A 20430-nucleotide genomic window follows, 5' to 3' on the forward strand; every position below is an offset into this window, starting at 1 on the left:
TTGAATGGTTTTGGGACGTGACCTAAACATAACGATGAGTTAACAAAATTGAGAAGTGGTTCTTCTGCTACAGGTAACAACTCTTTCAGTAGTTTAGTGCAGAGGTCCCCAACCACCGGTTCGCGACCCACTACCGGGCCGTGGAAGAATTCCTACCGGTCGTGAGAACGTTCGGGGGAAAATGTGTATAGATATGACGCTCTAATTATTCTGTATTTTCGTTGTATGCTATTGCTATGGAGATGCAATTTGATGATTTCATGTTAAATTAATTAAATTATTAAATAAAAGATTGCTCTGATCTGTCATATAGGCTATTGGGGCTTAAACGGATCGCAGTTGATCCGTGATATACTGACCAGCGCTCACAAGAACAGAGACATGTTTCAGACAGCCTGGCATACCAATTTGTTTCCTCTTTCATGTATCCTTGCATTTAAGATATGCATGAGGGTTTGCGGTTACGTCGCAATACTTTAAATATTTCTGTTTTAAACCATAAAGGCGAGCCGATGGATATCACACAAGCAACGTGCAAACTTTGCGCAATAGTTATGCCGGTGAAAGTCTTAACTTCTGTCATACAGAAAGTGAAAGTAAAGAAAAACGCTGCATTAACAGTGCACATTCTCTCAGAGACGACAAGAGACGGATGTACGTGCTGATAACAGTATAAATGAATAGACCTGTTTTACAAAAAAATGTAAATCTAAATTGAGAAGCAAAGTTGCATAACATTACTGCTTTTTAGAGAATACATTTTGATACATTTTTCTGAAGTAATGTCAGTGCTTTTACTGATTAAATTAACAAATTTTAATGAGTTATATGCATTTATTATTATTATTATTAACCTAAAAATTCATATAATATTACAATCAAATCTATTATTAAATAAGTGTCAAATAACGTTTTTAAGTGAATTAATTTGTGAATCAACTCTACTTTGTTGACACTTTATAAATCTTGTTTGAAGTTGCACGCTCAGTTTGACGATTAGTCAGTTCTGAAAGTTCAAGAAGATCCTTTGTTCTTAACAGGTGCCACTGAGAACAGCCTGAATTTCCAGTTGCATCTTCTGTAAGTGCCTGCGCAAGAGGAATCAGGAGTGGTTAGCAACGTCACTCGGCATCGAAACCCTCATTTGTGCTCAAATATGCAGGAGAGTTAGTGGACTACGTCAACAACAACTGCCTACAGCTATTCGACCGGAAGCTTGTGCACACCTTCCCACCGCCTGAAAAATTCACCAGTAAAGCCCTTGTTGTCTCAGTTAGCAGCATCTGTACTTGTGCACTATATGCACATTTATGTAGGATGCATTAAATTGAGAGTAAAGACATGCTACAAAGATTCTATTTCAAATAAGTGCTGTTTTTGTGAACTTTCTATTCATCAAAGAATCCTATTTTTAACATTGATAATAATCAGAAATGTTTCTTGAGCAGCAAGAAACAGATTTCAGATTTCTGAAGGATCATGACACTGAAGACCGGAGTAATGATGCAGAACATTCAGCTTTGACCACAATAAATTACATTTCAAAATATATTCCACTAGAAAACAGTTATCCTAAATTATAATAATATTTCAGAATTTTACTGTTTTTACCGTATTTTTGATCAAATAAATTCAGCCTTTGTGAGCAGAAGAGTCTTCTTTCAAAAGCATTTAAAATAGAAATATATGCTTCCTTAAATAATGACTTATGTTTTTTGTTCAGCGGCAGTCTAAGCTAAATACCAGAACACTTTAATTTTAAATAAGATTTAATTTCATTTCATTTCATTTTGAATTTAATTTCATTAACAAATTTCACACAAAAATGCCATAATTAAAACAGTTAATTTGGAAAAATGTTCTACATACTAATCAGGAAAAAAAAAAAAAAGCTTCTATTAATAAAATAATATTTTTTTTATATAGTTGTATATAATTGTAATTATTACATTTATATAATTGTATTTTAATATTTAGCATTATTATTTTGTATATTGTGTTAGAGGCCTTACTGTATTAATTTGTTGTGCTAATTTCTCTGTTCAGAGCCTGTTGAATTCTTGGGTTATAATATGCAATTGGAATTTAAAGTTAGTCCAAAAAAAAAAGATTTATATTTATTTAAAGATTTAAGATTAAAGTTATCTTCTCATCTTTTGCTTTTTCAGAAAGGGAAAAAAAGAGAACCTGTCAGGTAGAAAGACTCGCTGATTATCTTGTGGATCTAAGGACGAATCATCTCAGCAGCCATCAGGTACTAAATATGAATCAACACTAACTTGAAAAAAGAAATATATATTTGCATAATATAATGTAATCTTTTGTGACTGAGCTATATTTGTTATATAATCAAGTTTTCATGTATCAGTGTCAGTCCATGCAAAAACATTTACATAGCTCGATGAGAATATAGAAAATAGTAATGATAAATGAGGAGTAAATTTGTCCAAAGCAATGCTATTAATATAATGCATAATTAATATATATACTTATTTATTTTTTCATTTTAATTTTATTTACATTGTTGGTAATTTGATAGTGTTTTTGTTATTTTATTAGTTCTTATTTGTTTGTTTTAATATGTCTATATAGTTTATAATTATATATCACTATAGTCAATATATAATAATAATAATAATAATGTTTAGCTTTAGCACTTTAGGTTTTCTTTAGTTTTACTTTATTTTTTTTAGTTTGTTGCCTTGACAAATAACTCAAATAACATTTACATTTTTATATTTCACATACTTCATTTAATATTGATTTTATTTTAAGTAACAGAAAATTTGTTTAGTGAACAATAATAACCCTTGTCCAAACTGCTGTAGAACACATTCTATGTATTGTACATCATGTGAAACCACTTTCATTTTGATCTGTGGAAAGGATTTTACTCAGATTGCAGTGGATTATATATATATATATATATATAAATTACAACGGAAATAATGTAAACAAACATGTAGATTGTGTGGGCCTGTCATAATCCGGGTTCCTCGCTTCTCTGCCTCCCTCTTGTGGCCGCACGTCACACTCATTCACTACACCGTCTCTTTAGTCTCATCAGTTTCAGCTGTTCCCATTTACCTTAATCTCCGCTCTATCCTCTCACCTGTTTCTCCTTTTCCCCTGATGCTTCCTACTATTTCTAACCCTCCCTTTCTCTGTCTTTTTGTCAGTTTATTCCAAGCTTTCTATGCAGATGACGCTTCTCTTACCTATCTGATTGAGCCGAATCAAAGTCTTGTCCTGTCCTGTTATGTTCTGCCCTGCCCTGTGTGATCCGTGTGGAAGCCTCTCCTCGAGCCGGTATATCCATCCATTCTCTTACTCGCTCACTGAACTCTGTCCTGCCGATTCAGACGCTTCCTGACCAGACGCGGCATCCAGTCTACAGTACCCTCGCTCTCGGCGGGCTTCGCCTTTCTCTGCAGTCTCCACTGGGACCTCAGCTTCACCCAAAGCATTGCTGCACATCAAGAGTTCCAGCTTAAATAATTTGCTACCTGCAGTTTATGTTCCAGTTTTGCGAGCGAAGTTTTCTGTTGGACTGTTACCTAAGAATCCTGAGAAGATTTGTTCCTTCCCGTCTCAGTGATTAATTTCCATTAAAGACTGAATTATCGCTAATCTCGCTTCTTGGTCCTCTATCTCTCATCACATAACAGGGCCTGATCATTTTATGATCCTCAGATGTTGTCATTCATTCACATCAATTTGTTTTATTTTAAAACATGACATCAATTTAAAAAAAAAATGCTATTGGTATGCTAAAACATATTAGAAATGTGCTAGCAGTATGTGAATTCATGCTACCAACTGGCTAAATGTGGTAAAACATGCTGATGATGTGCTAAACAGTAAACTTGTTAGATCAGCATACTAAGGTGTGTTAAGCTAGCAGCCTTTTAAAATTATTTTATTTGCTTTTTAAGTAACATCTATAAATGTTCCACTATTATAGTTACATTTATTTAACATTATTTATGGAGCATTAAGTACATTTAAAACCAAAAGTAATGACAATATATTGTTGAATATATCATAAAATTGTTTAATTACTTAAGAAGCAACAGTATTTTTGCAGACTAGCAAGCAGTTATTTATCAGACACTTCCACATGTCAACCTGTTCACAAGTCAAAACAAACAGTTCCTGTTTATCATGTTGCTTATCACTTCCTATTAATGTGTTGAACATGTTAATAATGTAGTAAAACATGCTAGCAATGTGCTAAAACAGTATAGAAACATGGTAACAATGTGTCACATGTGTTAAAATATGCAACCCTCCACAACATATTAAAAATATGCTAAAGCATGCTAACAAACACTAAGAACAGCTACATGTTAACAATGTCTAGCAATCCCAGCAGAGGACGCTTTGTGTTTTTTTTTTTTAGGTTTTGTAGTTTCTTAGCAGGTTGATAAGGTCTAATGGGGTCTGAACTACTAGTATAATATGGTCTGATCAAGTTTTTATTAGTCTGTCTTCTCTGAGTAAAACCTTCAAACTTTAAACTTTTAAGAGACAAGACAACATCAAGCCTGGTCATAAAACTTTAACTCAGGAGTCTCCAATGGCCTGATTAAAGGTACCTTGTCAAGACATACTTGATATATCAGCCATGAGGTTATTTTAATTATCCCGTTTTGTATTTTAATTATCATTAAACCCGTATTTGATTATGACGATTTGAAAAACTCACAGTAAATACCGCTCAGCTTTAAGTTATTAAGAGTGTCACGCAGGCGCAACACACAGAGTAATTACATTTTGTGTGAAAACATAACTGAAGGCAGACTGCTGAGGGAAATTATATGAAAGAATGTATGACTGAATTATTTGTATGAATGCATAATAGGAAACAGAGTTTCAATGGCATTTGCAATGGCATTTGCTTTCCATCTTCCCTCAGTGTAATGCCTAATAAAGCTGTGCTTAGCAGGTTACCATGGAAACAGCTCTGTTCTGCTGTTCATAAGCACCACCTGCCGTCAAACTGTGGATTTACAAATTTTCATTGTGGATTTTCATTCAGTCTGTCTGCCATATTTTTGTTCAGACCAATGCGAAAATCGGACCAAAGTTTTGTTGTAAATCTTAAGCGGTTGATGGAAAATAGGCTACCTTGTTATCCGAAGTGTTAAGATTTTTAGAATGCACATTAGCTCATGTATACTTGTTTATGGAGCAGATAAAATATAATTCATAATCATTCGGATTCAACCTTTTAAATAAATAAATAAATAAAATATATACATACATATACTGAACAAAATTATAAACGCAACACTTTTGTTTTTGCCCCCATTTTTCATGAGCTGAACTCAAAAATCGAATAATTTTTCTATGTACACAAAAGGCCTATTTCTCTCAAATATTGTTCACAAATCTGTCTAAATCTGTGTTAGTGAGCACTTCTCCTTTGCCGAGATAATCCATCTACCTGCACATTTTAGATTGGCCTTTTATTGTGTCCAGCCTAAGGCACACCTGTGCAATAATCATGCTGTATAATCAGCATCTTGATATGCCACACCTGTGAGGTGGATGGATTATCTCGGCAAAGGAGAAGTGCTTAGTAACACAGATTTAGACAGATTTGTGAACAATATTAGAGAGAAATAGGAATACATAGAAAAAGTCTTAGATCTTTGAGTTCAGCTCATGAAAAATGGGGGCAAAAACAAAAGTGTTGCGTTTAAAGGCTGAAATGTTATAATTTTATAAAAAAAAAAAAAAAAAAGTCTCAACAGGCGCCTAACTAACGGATGCGCCTGACCCTTCGTTGACCTTTGACCTCTCACAATCCAAATGCAATGATCGGTGTGTTCTAAACGGGATATATCGCCCTCCAAAGGGCACTTCAGAGTGAAAACAATCATGGCCACCATATTGAAGTGTCGTTCCAAACCGAAGTACTCAGAATTAGCCACTTCAAATGGCCCTTCGGAATGAAAGTTTTCAAAGGGTACAAAGATGGACATTTCAGGCCCCCATGATCCTTTGCGCTGATTCTTTGCATGATGATGGCGCCTCCATATAAATGACGCAGAAGAGCACTTCCAGAAACAGTTGTTTGGTCCCCTACACCCTTCAACCCTTCGAAGCTCTCACTCCGGAGGGTAAACCCTTTGAAGGGATTAGGGCATAGGGATGAACCCTTCCAAATGGAACGCAGGGGATGCAATCAGCAGTTGCATCCCAGTCTTTGTGGTGCTACCTGGATCTGGATCAGCTCTCATTGTGAGATTGGACGAGAGCCAATCGCTGAGCTCTATTTCCATTGTGAGACTGAGAGCCAATCGCTGCTCTGTGAGATTGGATAACGACACTGGTGATAGAGTCTCTTCTGACAAGTTCGCAATAAAATATAATCGAGCAAGGTATTTTTTTTTTTCCTGATTAGTATGTACTTAATTGGTTGTTGTGTTGGGCGATATGATGGCATATATTCTGATGAAGATATATGTGTCTGTCATTAGGGATCTTGCTAAATTGTTTATTTCGCTGTAATTTGCCTCTCCACCTGCATTTCTGTGTAGGATTCAGGGGACCTCAGGCTGCTGCAGCAGGCAAAAAGACAACAGCTGATGCAAGAGGGTGTACCAGCAATTACTGATCTCCTGGTGGACAGAAACATCAGTTTAAAGGAGCTGAGCTTTTACTGATGTGCAATGAGGAAGCGACCAAACGCCTCATTTAAGAGGCTGCACCAGGAGCTTGGGGGGCCAAAGGGGAGGGACCTTATAGGTGTTCCACTTCTGGATGAGGTGCGCATGGAGCACATCTGGAGTGTGCAGAAACACCATGTCAGGTGCATCCAGGACGTGCCGGGTGTGCCTCCCTACACTGAGGTAGGCACCACCACAAAGGCGAGGGTCATCCTGACCATCTCTGGAATCTTTCCATTGCCGCTTAAACAGGTTGTTACATCTATGACTTAATGCATTATAGGCTGGTTCCGTTGTTGTTGCTGTTGTCTCTCGTTCCTTTTTAGGATTGGTCCTGGACATGATGTGAGTCTGCTGGTGGTTGGACTGGAGATTCCACTGGCATTCCACTGGAGGGAGCTCTCTGCCTCTTCGATCAATTGCTCATGATTGTTTGCTGTGATACTGTGCTAGCTGGTGAATATGTGGTGCGATAGAGTGTGTTTTCTGTTCCAGCCGAGTGTTGCTTGCCCTTGTTGAACCTGTGTGAGCCTTACATTTAGGACATTGATGTCTTGTTGACCATGTTTGTAACTTCTTAGCTGTTTTTGGGAAGCAGTAGGGTGTGAGTGCCTTGTTTCTTTTGTTGGCCAGTAGCCCTGCCACTTGTTACACTCTGACCTAGACCAGGGATTGTAACAATGTTCATTCCAAGTTGATGTCTCACATGTGTGATTTAAAAAAAATATAATTTCTATGCATTATTCAGATTCAAACGCATGTCTTTGTATTGGTATTACCGTTTTTTTTTTTTTTTCCGAGGAGCCAGTGCCAATGCACTGAATTTCCAGGTCTACCTCCTGGAAGGCCTGAACAGGTGGAATCAGGATCGGGGAACTGCGGCAATGACCAGCATGTGTCATGTACATGGCCCACTGTGTCAACACCAACAGCCTGACATTGTTTGGCAGGGCTTTTTGCCAAATTTCAGGCCACCTACTGAATACACCAGTATGTGTAGTCAGACCATTCTGTTTGTGTCAAATTTTCAAAAAAAGTAAATAAAAAAATAAAATAAAATAATCCAGGCTATGAAAGTACTTTTTCAATTATAATCTGTTTTAAATCTCATCGTTACAAAAATTTGGAAAATATATTGTAATCGTTTCACATTGAGAGTTGAGCGAATCATCACTTTTATTCCCATTATTCCCATTATACTGAGTTGCAAATATAAAAGTCTGATTACAGTTGCATCTATGAATATTTTTTGACAAAAGTAAAAAAGTAAAGAGTGTAAAGACCATCGACTCTACCGTGTGACTCCACCGGGCAGGGACACCGGCAAGGGATAGTAGTATCGCTTTTTATTTAATTTTTTCATTGATATGTTTATTATTGAAATGTTGTTATATGCATGTGTCAATTTTATTTAATTTCTTTATTTTCTTAAATATGTGGGTAGATAGTATTTATAGAGTTGTAACTTTTTAGTTTTAGTTACTTTTTCTTATTTGTAAGTCGCTTTGGACAAAAGCGTCTGCTAAATGACAAAAGTAAAAAGTAAATATAATTTGTGTGTGTGTGTATGTCTGTGTTTTTTTTGTTTTGTTCTTTTCATAGGAGAGCTGCTTGGTGTTGACTACCTCCTGAGTCAGACTGGACAGACCCTGACGGTGGACACCGACTCAGAGGAGACACAGGACATGCTGGAGGACGTAAATGAAGACGAATATGAAGAAGATGAGGGCTTCGAGGAAGACCATGACATTACTGTGACAAGTCTCTCTGATGACCCAAGCTTCTCTGTCTCCTCCCTCTTTCTACCCTCCTCATAGTCTCTCTTCTCCACCCTGGCTCCTTGTTGCAGTCAGGTGCCTCAGCATGTCCTGACGAGTCCAAGGTATGTAAATACCTTAGTATATGTATCCGTGTCTTCACTGTCCTCTTATTGTTGCTCATCTATTTTTCTTTTCAGGCTGTGAACAACACTGGTGTGCCAGGCATGGACAGAGTGGATCTTGTGGAGCTTAGGAACCAGCCCTCTCTGGCCATCACCAACCAGCAGGTCAGGAACATTCGGCTTTCTCTACTTTCCCTCTTTGACCTGTCGTACTTCTCATTTGTTATATATTACATATGCTCTACGCTCATATATATGCTCATTTGTTATATATTATATATGTTATATATGCTCTACTTGCTTAGGTGAACAGTATTGTTGCTCTTTGCCAAAAACCTGCTGGATTACGATAAACAGAGGGTGGTGTTTGCTGCCCGACACCAGAGCAGGCTGGACACAGGGAGGTTCAGATCCTCCAAGAAGAGGTGGGAGTTCACACCTGGGGTGGAGAGTGTGAAGAGGCATGCACTCACCACCGCAGCTCCACTTGCCCAGTGGCCAGATTGTTGTCGCCTGATTGAGACTATATTTGTCAGGCTCTGTGTAATCCACCGGAGTCCCAAGAAGAAGGGGACTGGCACAGTGTCCAGATGGGACCTTATCCTAGAGGACTACAAGAAGATTAGGCGGTGCATTCTAGCCAATGCAACTGTTATGCAGCAGACCATCCTACAGCTGGTGGACCTGAGCCATACCACCCTGATTCAGTGGCACAATAAGAGGGAGAAAATGCAGGACAATGCAGTAGTGATGCAGGGGCTGCAACTGCCTAGCAGCTTGTCTTTTTATCAAGAAACGGGCAGACTAGAATAAATAGCAACAGTAGTGAACACTGCACTGAAACACAAAAGCACTGAAAATTGCAAAACAAAAATGAACAATTACTCCAAAGTTTGTTTTAGCCTACATTTAAAAATTAATTGGATTATTAATTTTTGTAAATTTCTTGTTCGGGCTGCTGTGTTGCTATTTATTCCAGTCTGCCCGTTTCCAAAAAAATTTTGTTTTGATGTAATTTTTCTACGATGTAATGATGTAATGAATAATTTTTTTTTTTCGATTACCCCAAGTTTTTTGGCATTGTTCTCTTATTCAAATTGTAAATGATCTAACTAAACAAATTAATAAATAATTAGGTGACACTGTGCCCATGAATTTGTCATTGCATTAAATATCCTATGCAGTATGGTGAATTATTTTTGCTCATTATTTTAAGACAAAAACATAGTTGATGACTACAGATAATAATTTCATGACTTATACAGCGTATTACAGCGACCCCTGGCGGTTCACAATCACTGTTTTACTCACTCGTGGGTCAGGATCAGCTGGAACATTTTCTGGTGAGGCAGGTAAATAAAGCTGGTCCCGGACAGATAGTTAAACAAACACACAGTGCACTTGAGTGTCTCTATCCGATAATATCTGTCGATGTCCAAGACCTTCCGAGCTCTCGTGGACAACATAGCCAGTCAGGTTCTTGCCACAAGCTGGACAGAAAACCCTCACCTTTTACAGATGGTAGGGCATCCACACCATCAACCGATGGGTGAAGAACTGGTCAAGTGTTGGTGTCTGGGGTGGGTGTCCTCACAGAGGCCATAGATGGAGTCCTGGAGGAGAGAGGCTGGGAAGAGAAGGAGAGGATGCAGAGTGTGGAAGAGAGGGGCTGGGGGTCCTCCGATCCACTAAGTTGGGTTTTAGCAAAGTTGACTCACTTGGACCTGCCAAAGCATGACTTACTGAACTAAAAAGAGAAACAAAGTTAATTGCATGATGGAAGTTACATACAGCATTTTCATTTCAAGATTTTATTTTACTTTGACCATTAAACTGTTGTGCTCCAATCAAACAAATACAAAATGATTCTAAGTAGATATTAATTATAGAGAAAATATTCACCATAGACAAACTTAGAAGGGGCCTCAGGAATGAGTGTGGTGCTTCAGCTGTGTTCTTATTTCCTGCATACTGTGCTTAATAACTTTATTTGACATCAAGCTTATTCAGCTCTTTATTTGTATCAATCATAACTTACATGTTCACAGTCATTTTAAGTAGGCCTAGTAGTAATGACACACACAGCGAAATAAAACGATAAAGCTACAGACACATTTCGTCATCAAGATGCCTTCATATCGGCCAGCACAACAACCAATTAAGTACATAGTAAACGAAAAAAAATTACTTACATTGCTCGATTAGATTTTATTGCGCGCTCCTTAGAAATTACTCCTTCACGGGTGTCGTCGTCCAATCTTTAAATGGAGAACGAGCTCAGCGATTGGCTCTCGTCCAATCTTTAAATGGAGAGCGAGCTCAGCGATTGGCTCTCGTCCAATCTTTAAATGGAGAACGAGCTCAGCGATTGGCTCCAATCTTTAAATGGAGAGCGAGCTCAGCGATTGGCTCTCGTCCAATCTTTAAATGGAGAACGAGCTCAGCGATTGGCTCCAATCTTTAAATGGAGAGCGAGCTCAGCGATTGGCTCTCGTCCAATCTTTAAATGGGGAACGAGTTCAGCGATTGGCTCCAATCTTTAAATGGAGAGCGACCTCAGCCATTGGCTCTCAATCTCACACTGACAACCGATCCTGATCCAGACGAGCTGTTAACCGAAAGGGTGGGGGTTCGAGTCCACCCAGGGACGGACAGCTTTTGGATATCAGTCAGAATGATTGCTGGAACTATAGCAGTCACATAAAGTAACAGAATATAGTTGTGACCCTGTGTTTGTTGTTTCAAGATAATAAATGCCCCTTCTGGGTGTTTTTTTTTTTTTTTTTTTTTTTTTGGAAAAGCAATTTAACGCGCAATGCACAATTAAATGACTTTTTATTTGACTTTTTGAAAGTCTAAAGGCTTTTCACGGGCTTTTCAAGCTTTTATAAGTGTACTTTAATAAACTATTATAATGTAAGCACCTCAGTTTTGATTACAATATTTATTGTTAGGCCCTGCAGTCAAAAAATCTCTACCGATAGTCAGTTTTTCCGTATTTTCTGTGATTGCTGGAGCGGCTCTGTTATCATTATACAGCATGAGAGCGCCGTCTAGAGGCAGATTCACTCAATACTCGTGTTTTGTTGTGACGCTCGAGACTACGCGCTGCAAGGAGCTGCCTGGCAACTTCAGATGCACCAACGACACGGCATGTATGCATTACACTACATTACATATCATTATAAAGTTGTTAACTAGATGTTGCATTAGTGGAGAATACCAGTAAGTCCAGGCGGAGAGGAGCATCTCAAGCATTAGACCGATGCGACAAAAACATACGCAACTCCGACACAAATGTTTAATGACACGATTGTTACCATCTATTTACATTAGTTTATACAGCCGGTCGCATTTATGCATTGGTTAGCCAACAAAGTTGCATATTTAAAACTAGTGACGCGAGAAAGCAAATTGTTGACAGAAACATAAACATATCATATTTATTTAGTAGATCGCGCTTTCTCTTTTGAACTTTTGACTGTATAATGTTCACTAAACGTTATATTTCTGGATTATAATACCAGTTAATTAGCATTAAATGTTATATTGTCTCAAGAAGATTGTGAAATATTTCCTGTTTATTGTTATTATTATCTTTTTGTTATTTTGCTGCATCCATCTTTGTGAGCATCATAAATAACAACAGTAATAAGTCAGTGACGTACATTTGCTGTAAACAAATATTTTCTCAAACATTCTTTTCATATATTTTTCAAAATTCAGGTGGAAATGGGTTTATATGATTTGCATGTTTATTTAATTATGATCCTAAAACACACAGAATCGCTGTTCACAGCATTTACAGACTTGGGCTTCCAAAATGAATCTTTATTTAAATGCAAGAGCTATTTCCGTCCCTGGGTGGACTCGACCACTAACCTTTCGGTTAACAGCCGAACGCACTAACGCCACAGAGACGAGGACGACGCGATGTTTTCTTGTAGTGCATTTATTATCCGCTAGGTGGCAGTGGTATAAAGCATAAAGACTTGCGTCCCTGGGTGGGCTCGAACCACCAACCTTTCGGTTAACAGCCGAACGCGCTAACCGATTGCGCCACAGAGACAGATGCCACCATCAAATGTAGTAGATTAATTATGATTATATAGATCACAATTAAAATGTAGTAGTAAAAATCCATGGTCATTTTCTACATTCATTACCTAAATATTCTGTACATTAGTCTTTTCCCGCTGTGACTTTCACATTGATCTCAGCATTTTCGTCACAGAATACTTATATAGTAACGTTAATGCATTAAGTTTTTTTCTGTAAAAGAAAAATGTAACTGTTTCGGTCTGCGTCTGAAACACTTGACTTGTGTCATTTACGTTTCGTCACTGTGTTTCTTTCTCAAATTTGTTCTTTAATTCGAACAATACACGTTCTGTTGGTTTTATAGGAAATACACCAGATTCAAGATTAAATCCACGTTTTTGTCAATAGAAACGGGTTGTAACCACCATATATAGTGTCTGTAATGCTCTGGTTGTAACAACAACAATGGGGAAAACTTTTAGCATGAACTTCCTAGCATGTAGCCCGGCTAGTTCAGTCGGTAGAGCATGAGACTCTAATCTCAGGGTCCTGGGTTCAAGCCCCACGTTGGGCGATGTATTTTTGATAGAAACCTGGGTAAAACATTGACTCTGGATCTGAAACAAATATACAGGTGCTGGTCATAAAATTAGAATATCATGAAAAAGTTGATTTATTTCATTAATACCATTCAAAAAGTGAAACTTGTATATTAGATTCATTCATTACACACAGACTGATATATTTCAAATGTTTATTTCCTTTAATTTTGATTATTATAACTGACAACTAATGAAAGTCCCAAATTCAGTATCTCAGAAAATTAGAATATCAATTAAGACCAATGCAAAAAAAATGATTTTTAGAAATGTTGGCCAACTGAAAAGTATGAACATGAAAAGTATGAGCATGTACAGCACTCAATATTTAGTTGGGGCTCCTTTGGCCTGGATTACTGTAGCAATGTGTTATGAGAGCCCATGTTGCTCTGATAGTGGCCTTCAGCTCTTCTGAATTGTTGGGTCTGGCGTATTGCATCTTCCTCTTCACAATGCCCCATAGGTTTTCTATGGGGTTAAGGTCAGGCGAGTTTGCTGGCCAATCAAGAACAGGGATACCATGGTCCTTAAACCAGGTACTGGTAGCTTTGGCAGTGTGTGCAGGTGCCAAGTCTTGTTGGAAAATGAAATCTGCATCTCCATAAAGTTGGTCAGCAGCAGGAAGCATGAAGTGCTCTAAAACTTCCTGGTAGACGGCTGTGTTGACCTTGGACCTCAGAAAACACAATGGACCAACACCAGCAGATGACATGGCACCCCAAACCATCAATGACTGTGGAAACTTTACACTGGACCTCAAGCAACGTGGATTATGTGCCTCTCCTCTCTTCCTCCAGACTCTGGGACCTTGATTTCCAAAGGAAATGCAAAATGTACTTTCATCAGAGAACATAACTTTGGACCACTCAGCAACAGTCCAGTCAAGACACTTCTGATGCTGTCTCTTGTTCAAGAGTGGCTTGACACAAGGAATGCGACAGCTGAAACCCATGTCTTGCATACGTCTGTGCGTGGTGGTTCTTGAAGCACTGACTCCAGCTGCAGTCCACTCTTTGTGAATCTCCCCCACATTTTTGAATGGGTTTTGTTTCACAATCCTCTCCAGGGTGCGAACTAGACTGAGAGACCATTTAAAGGCTTTTGCAGGTGTTTTGAGTTCATTAGCTGATTAGAGTGTGGCACCAGGTGTCTTCAATATTGAACATTTTTACAATATTCTAATTTTCTGGAATATTGAATTTGGGACTTTCATTAGTTGTCAGTTATAATCGTCAAAATTAAAGGAAATAAACATTTTAAATATATCAGTCTGTGTGTAATGAATGAATCTAATATACAAGTTTCACTTTTTGAATGGTATTACTGAAATAAATCAACTTTTTCATGATATTCTAATTTTATGACCAGCACCTGTATATTCAGGAAGAAGAAAATAAAACACATTTGAACGGTCTGGGTGACGCTGGGTAGAAATTGTGGCATTAAATAAAAAGGTGATTTTTTTTTATTGTTAAGATCCTTACAAATCATGGTTTTGAATATAACTCATGGATTTTTGAAAATGATTTAATGCATTTTCTTCATATATGAATGATAGTAATGACAGAGCGCAGATGTACAAAACCTAGAGCATGTTACTAAGAGAAGAAAGAAAGTGTAATACTTAGGGTATTTGTATTTGAGGATTTGCTGCTAGCTGCAGAGATGTGTCTAAAGAGAATAAACATAATGATTAGAAAATGGTGTGTTTGTGTAAGAGATAGAGAGCAATTTAGTATTTGCATTGTAAACATTTAGTTGTGGTAATGTTATGGTAATTTTGTTATCATGTCAGTGTCCAAATTTCCTCCTTACAGATTTATACATGCAAACACAATTTAGCTCGTAACCATAAATACCACTAATTGTAACTCCTCATCTAAAGCAGCAGATAATTTTTCAATTGATGTTGCTGGTAGATATAATGTTGTATCATCTGCATACATAACTGCCCTTGCACGCTTTAAAACCAAAGGAAGATCATTGGCAAAAATAGAAAATAACAATGGTCCTAGACAACTTCCTTGAGGCACACCACATTGCAACTCTTTCACTTCCGAATAACTTCCATTATAAAATGCACATTGCCTCCTATTAGTCAGATAACTTTTAAACCAATTCACAGTTTGAGAAGTAAATTTATAACATTTCAATTTTTCAAGCAATAATTTATGATCCAGTACATCAAAAGCGGAGCTAAAATCCAACAATACTGTTCCTACTAAATTACTATCAATCTGTACTAAACAATCATCAGTTTCTGTGTTAATGCTGTTCCTGTTGAATGTCCTACTCGATATGCATGCTGAAAATCAGAGAATAAACTGTTTTCCTTAAAGAAGAATTGAATTTGCTTACAAACTATCGTTTCAAACACTTTACTAAGAACTGGCAATAAACTTATTGGTCGACTATTTGCACCACTAAAACTCAGTGCTGCATTTTTCTGTAAAGGAATTACCTTTGCTTCTTTCCAAGCTAAAGGGAAAAACCCTTTTTTAATACTGATATTAAAAATATGGCAAACTGGTTCCGCCAAACAGCCGGCTGCTAGACTTTGAATATATATGGCAACCCCTCCACCATCTTTATTTCTATCTTTTCTGTAAATATTATAACCATTTATATTTACTACATCATCTGAGAATGTTTGATTAAGATGTGTCTCTGTTACTGCTAAAACATGAATATTATTTGTAATCATAACATCAGATATTTCAACAAGTTTATTCCGAAGACTACAGATATTAATATGAGCTAATTTTAATCCTTTCCTTGGTAACTTGAGTAATACTGACATCATTTATAAAAAGAAAAAGGATAAGGACTATACTGTATATTTCTTATAGTGTTTGTGTCATTTACAATACATATGGGTCTGAAAAGAGGATATTTGTTTGTAATCTCAACTGTTTCAAACATTTGTTATTCTTCTTCTCTTCTTCCCCATTTTCATGAATCTGATTCTGTGTATAGTCAAACTCTCCTGAAATCCAAAGCAGACATAGAATGACAGGCTAAAATACATGCTTTCTAGTTTGACTTTTGATTTTGAAGAGCACTTTTCTTCATCCCCTTTGCTTTGTGCCCCACATTTTGCATCCAGTCCATTTTGCATCCTCCATGTTAACATAGTTCACTATTTTCAAAGTGCAGTAGTTTATTGAATACATTTAACATGCAACATGCATCTAGTGCATTTCATTTGAGTTCATTGATCTATAATTTTAAACATTTCTCAGCAGTTTAAAGCTGTGAATGTCCAAAAATCTTCTCACATCACTGTTTACCGATGATTGAAAAATGTGTTCTTTCAGATAGCTCTCTGACTTCCTGTCAATTCCACATTGTGCAATTCCACATAGTTCTGCATCTCATCACATTTTATTCCTTTAGTATTTGTTCTTTGAAAGATTTGAATCACAATGACTCATGGTGACCTGTCGGACTATGTAACTAGAGTTCATCACAATTTTCAGCAAATCCAGCCGGTCTGTACATGCAACTATGCAAACAACAATTGTGATGATGCTGAGACATCTTGTTCTAGGAAGTCAGTCAGTTTTAGTGTAGCATTTTAAACATCACAAGGACAGTACAATATTAACACTTTATGATTTTTACATTGTAAATCCATTCAAATAATCACTATTGAGATACAGAGTCATATAATGTCGGAGGAACTTTTGCTTAACAAGCTTTGGCTGAAGTTAATATCATATTTTTTTAATAATAAAGATATATATCAAAAAGATTAATACTGCCGCTCCTTGTGAGAGTTACATCAGAGTTTCGATCTTGTCCCTTCCCCACTGACACCATTTACTGTAAACTATTTGCTATCTGTCATATAACTGATGCTTATCAGCGCTCCTGTTGTTCGTAAGAACAAGGACCGGAGGTGAGTTTACAGTTAAAGTACAAAATAGTGATCTTCCTGTGATTTTCAGTTCCTAGCTTGACATAATTCCCTGTTTGTCAAATGAGACATTTACAACTGCTTTCTGGAGATCAGTAACTAATCATGATCTCCCTGCAGAAAATTAAAAACAAATGTTTGAAACAGTTGAGATTACAAACAAATATCCACTTTTCAGACCCATATGTATTGTAAGAAATATACAGTATAGTCCTTATTTAAACAGCTCATGTTTACTCATTTCATATTTCTTAAACATAAAAAGGTTAAAACAGGGGGTTTCAAACCTTTTGATGACAAGGATGCGCACATTTTGGAAATACCCCTTTTCTAAAATACAAAGGCAGCTATATAGATACTCATTTATAATGTGTGAGGAAAATATGAAGTGTTTGAACACATTCATCCATCCAGCCTGACCCACTGTCTCGGGTTGCAGATGGGGAAAACACCCCAGACCATTGGTCTCAAACTCAATTCCTAGAGGGCAACAGCTCTGCAGTTTAGCTCCAACCCTAATCAAACACTCCTGATTCAGCTAATCAAGGTCTTCAGGATCAAGAGAAGCTTCCAAGCAGGTGTGATTTGGAGCTGGTTGGAGCTGAACTCTGCAGACCTCAAGGAATTGAGTTTGAGACCACTGCCCTAGACAGATGGCCAGTCAATCACTGAAAGAAAACACATTGTTTCTTAACTTTTATATAGTCATTATACTGAAGCAAATGATTCATTATTAAAATATTATCTGGAATGTTGTATTAAACAGACCATGTATTTAGGTTTTTATACAGCATAAACCTGAAAATAAACATTTAAACATTTTCAAATAATGTTTTACCTGTGAAAAAACAATCTGGTCAGTAAATATGTAAAAAAAAAAAAGAAGTTTATTGAATTATATTACATATGAAAGTATATGAATAATCCTTCAGTCATAGTAATTTCACATTTTTCAAAAGCGTATGATTCACATTTTATCAAGTCAATACAAAATAATACAATGCAATAAAAAAAATATTATATATAAAAACACTGGCCAAAAGCACTTATGCAATGAACACATACAATAATGAAGAGAAAACACAAAACACGTTTTGAGCAAATGTGTGACAATAATTGCAGTAAAATTTAAATATGTAATAATAAAATATCTGTACAAGAGGAAGACAAAGACACAGTACGCAACAAAACCGGTTCAGTGACATTCCAGAAGAAATCATAACAATGTTTGTAAGCTCACTTGAAGCATAGTTTTAGCTCTCATTCTGTTATACTTACAAGATGTGCTGAGTGCTTTCATAACACACAGTATCAATAATAATAACTAAATGCAGATTCTGAATAGTCTGTGAATGTCTGCTTCCTTGCAGAGCAATGTCCAAAAAGTATCTACACTAAAACAACTGTCTCATCTGACTCCAGTGGCTCTTGGCTTGCAGGTGCTCCATTCTCAAAGTTTCTCCATGGCATGCCAGTATCCATAACAGGTGGTTTACATGGCACATCTATGCCCAATTCCTGTGAAGGAGGTGCATTGCATGTTTCAAACAGGACCTCAAATTTATTCTCGGAATCTCCTGGTTCCTGCCAAATCAGCAGTTCATATCTTCCAAAGCGGCAGAGCACCTTATCATCAAGCTCAGCTCTTTCGAGGTATCTCAGTTCAGACCCACCAACCATGAGCTTGACCTTCTGGCTCATGTTCTGGATCATGAAGCTCAATAAGGGGCTGCCAGATTTCTTAAATGCCTGTATGGAGAGCTGTTTTCTGGAGACAGAGGTGTCGTTTAGTGCGAAGATGCAGGTCTGCCCATCACGGCCAAGCCTTAGTGGATCTTCAGCATCCATTTTGTACGGCTGATTTAGGGGCAGGTTGTGGAAGAGTGGACGGCTGGCTTGGTTAGGGTTGAAGAGAAGGATATGAAGACAAGTAAGCAGTTCTTCAGTCTCGAGTTTGCTATTGTCAGTCATTCTGTGAAATATGGGCGTTGAATTAACTTGTTTACAGTTAAACCTAAGGAAAAACGTTAAGAAACAACTCGTTAAGTGTTAGTACACTGAAAAGATGTAAGTTGCAGCAAAACGTATTATTCTGAATTAAAGTGAGAATGCACAGATAGGCTACATTGAGAAAACTTCACGCTAAAGTATAAATGCACGTAGCCTACTAAATAAGTGTCGTACCAGTTTAACAAAACTAAACAGTAGCTTACCTTCAGAAGCTGCTTGCAACGATTACGGACTGCTGTTCAGAAGCGGAGATCGCTTTACTATGAGCTCAACAAACGAAGAGGTAATTGCATCAGAAGCACTGAAATCCACCCCTTCCAGCTCGGGGCATGTGACTCTCAAAAAACCCAGAGTTGCGCAATTGACTTCTATACTTTCACTATTGTTTTAATGTTATATTTCTAAACTATTATTCATCCTATATTTGCCCTGGAGATGCCACACAAACTGTATTCTCGTTTCGTTTTGATGAAAAAGAAAAACCCTTTGTTGCGTAGTTGAATGTTAAATCTTAAAGCACCCGCCAGTCTTTGTCTAGTGACATGACCTTATGACCGAGGTTTATAGACTGAGTATACACTGTATAACCACAGGGAAGGGAAGCGGATGATGAGAAATCAATTGCATGTCAGTTTCGTGATCATATAACAAAATAACAACCTTTTAACGTAATCTAGCCTATATAAGCAGACACAAACGGGTAAGAAATAAGAATGGCCTATTTCACATTTATCTTTGTTCAGCTTTCAATGCTTTATCTAAAACTTTAAAACTATAAAAGTAATACATACATTCTTATAAATCGAAGTTTAAACCACTGATCTATATATAATGATTAATAATAATATAGATCATTGTTTTAAACACTTAAGTGAAAAGTGAAATCTACAAATCTAAACAGGCTAACAATTAAACATCGGCCTATAATCTTTTTGCTAGGGTGGATCTCAATAATCTTGTGTTGTACCGCAACCGAATGATAAAAACATCTCTATATTGTGTTTTTTATATATAGTCTATTCGCACATCTTTTCTGTCTAATTAAATTCCATTTATAGCTGTAGTAATAGTGATTTAAAAGCCCAAGTGACATGCAGACTTTGTTTTGTGGAAAACACTAGAAGCCTGAGTGGCATCATGTGAGATAAGGTGTTATTTGGGAGACTTGTATCTCCAGCAGAATAAAGTTTCTTGTGGTTGGCAGCTAAAAGAATTATGAGATTATTTCTGTTTTCATTAGAATTCCCAAACTCTCTTTTCTTCCACACAACTCCAACCCAAACATAAACTTGATTCTTCACT

At 37.0% G+C, this 20430-nt stretch overlaps 1 protein-coding gene across 1 annotated transcript; it reads right to left on the minus strand.

Moving 5' to 3' along the window:
• Positions 1–17994: 17994 nt before the first annotated feature.
• LOC306880731 (TRAF-interacting protein with FHA domain-containing protein A-like) lies at positions 17995–19396 on the minus strand. Its single transcript, XM_079434465.1, has 2 exons — positions 19332–19396; positions 17995–19132 (listed from the first exon to the last, which is right to left on the minus strand). The coding sequence occupies exon 2, from the start codon at positions 19087–19089 to the stop codon at positions 18508–18510; it is 582 nt and encodes a 193-aa protein (XP_079290591.1). The 5' UTR covers positions 19090–19132; positions 19332–19396; the 3' UTR covers positions 17995–18507.
• Between the last annotated feature and the right edge of the window lie 1034 nt (positions 19397–20430).

The sequence above is a fragment of the Barbus barbus genome (assembly GCF_936440315.1).
Source record: "Barbus barbus genome assembly, chromosome: 2".
NCBI classification, from domain to species: domain Eukaryota; kingdom Metazoa; phylum Chordata; class Actinopteri; order Cypriniformes; family Cyprinidae; genus Barbus; species Barbus barbus.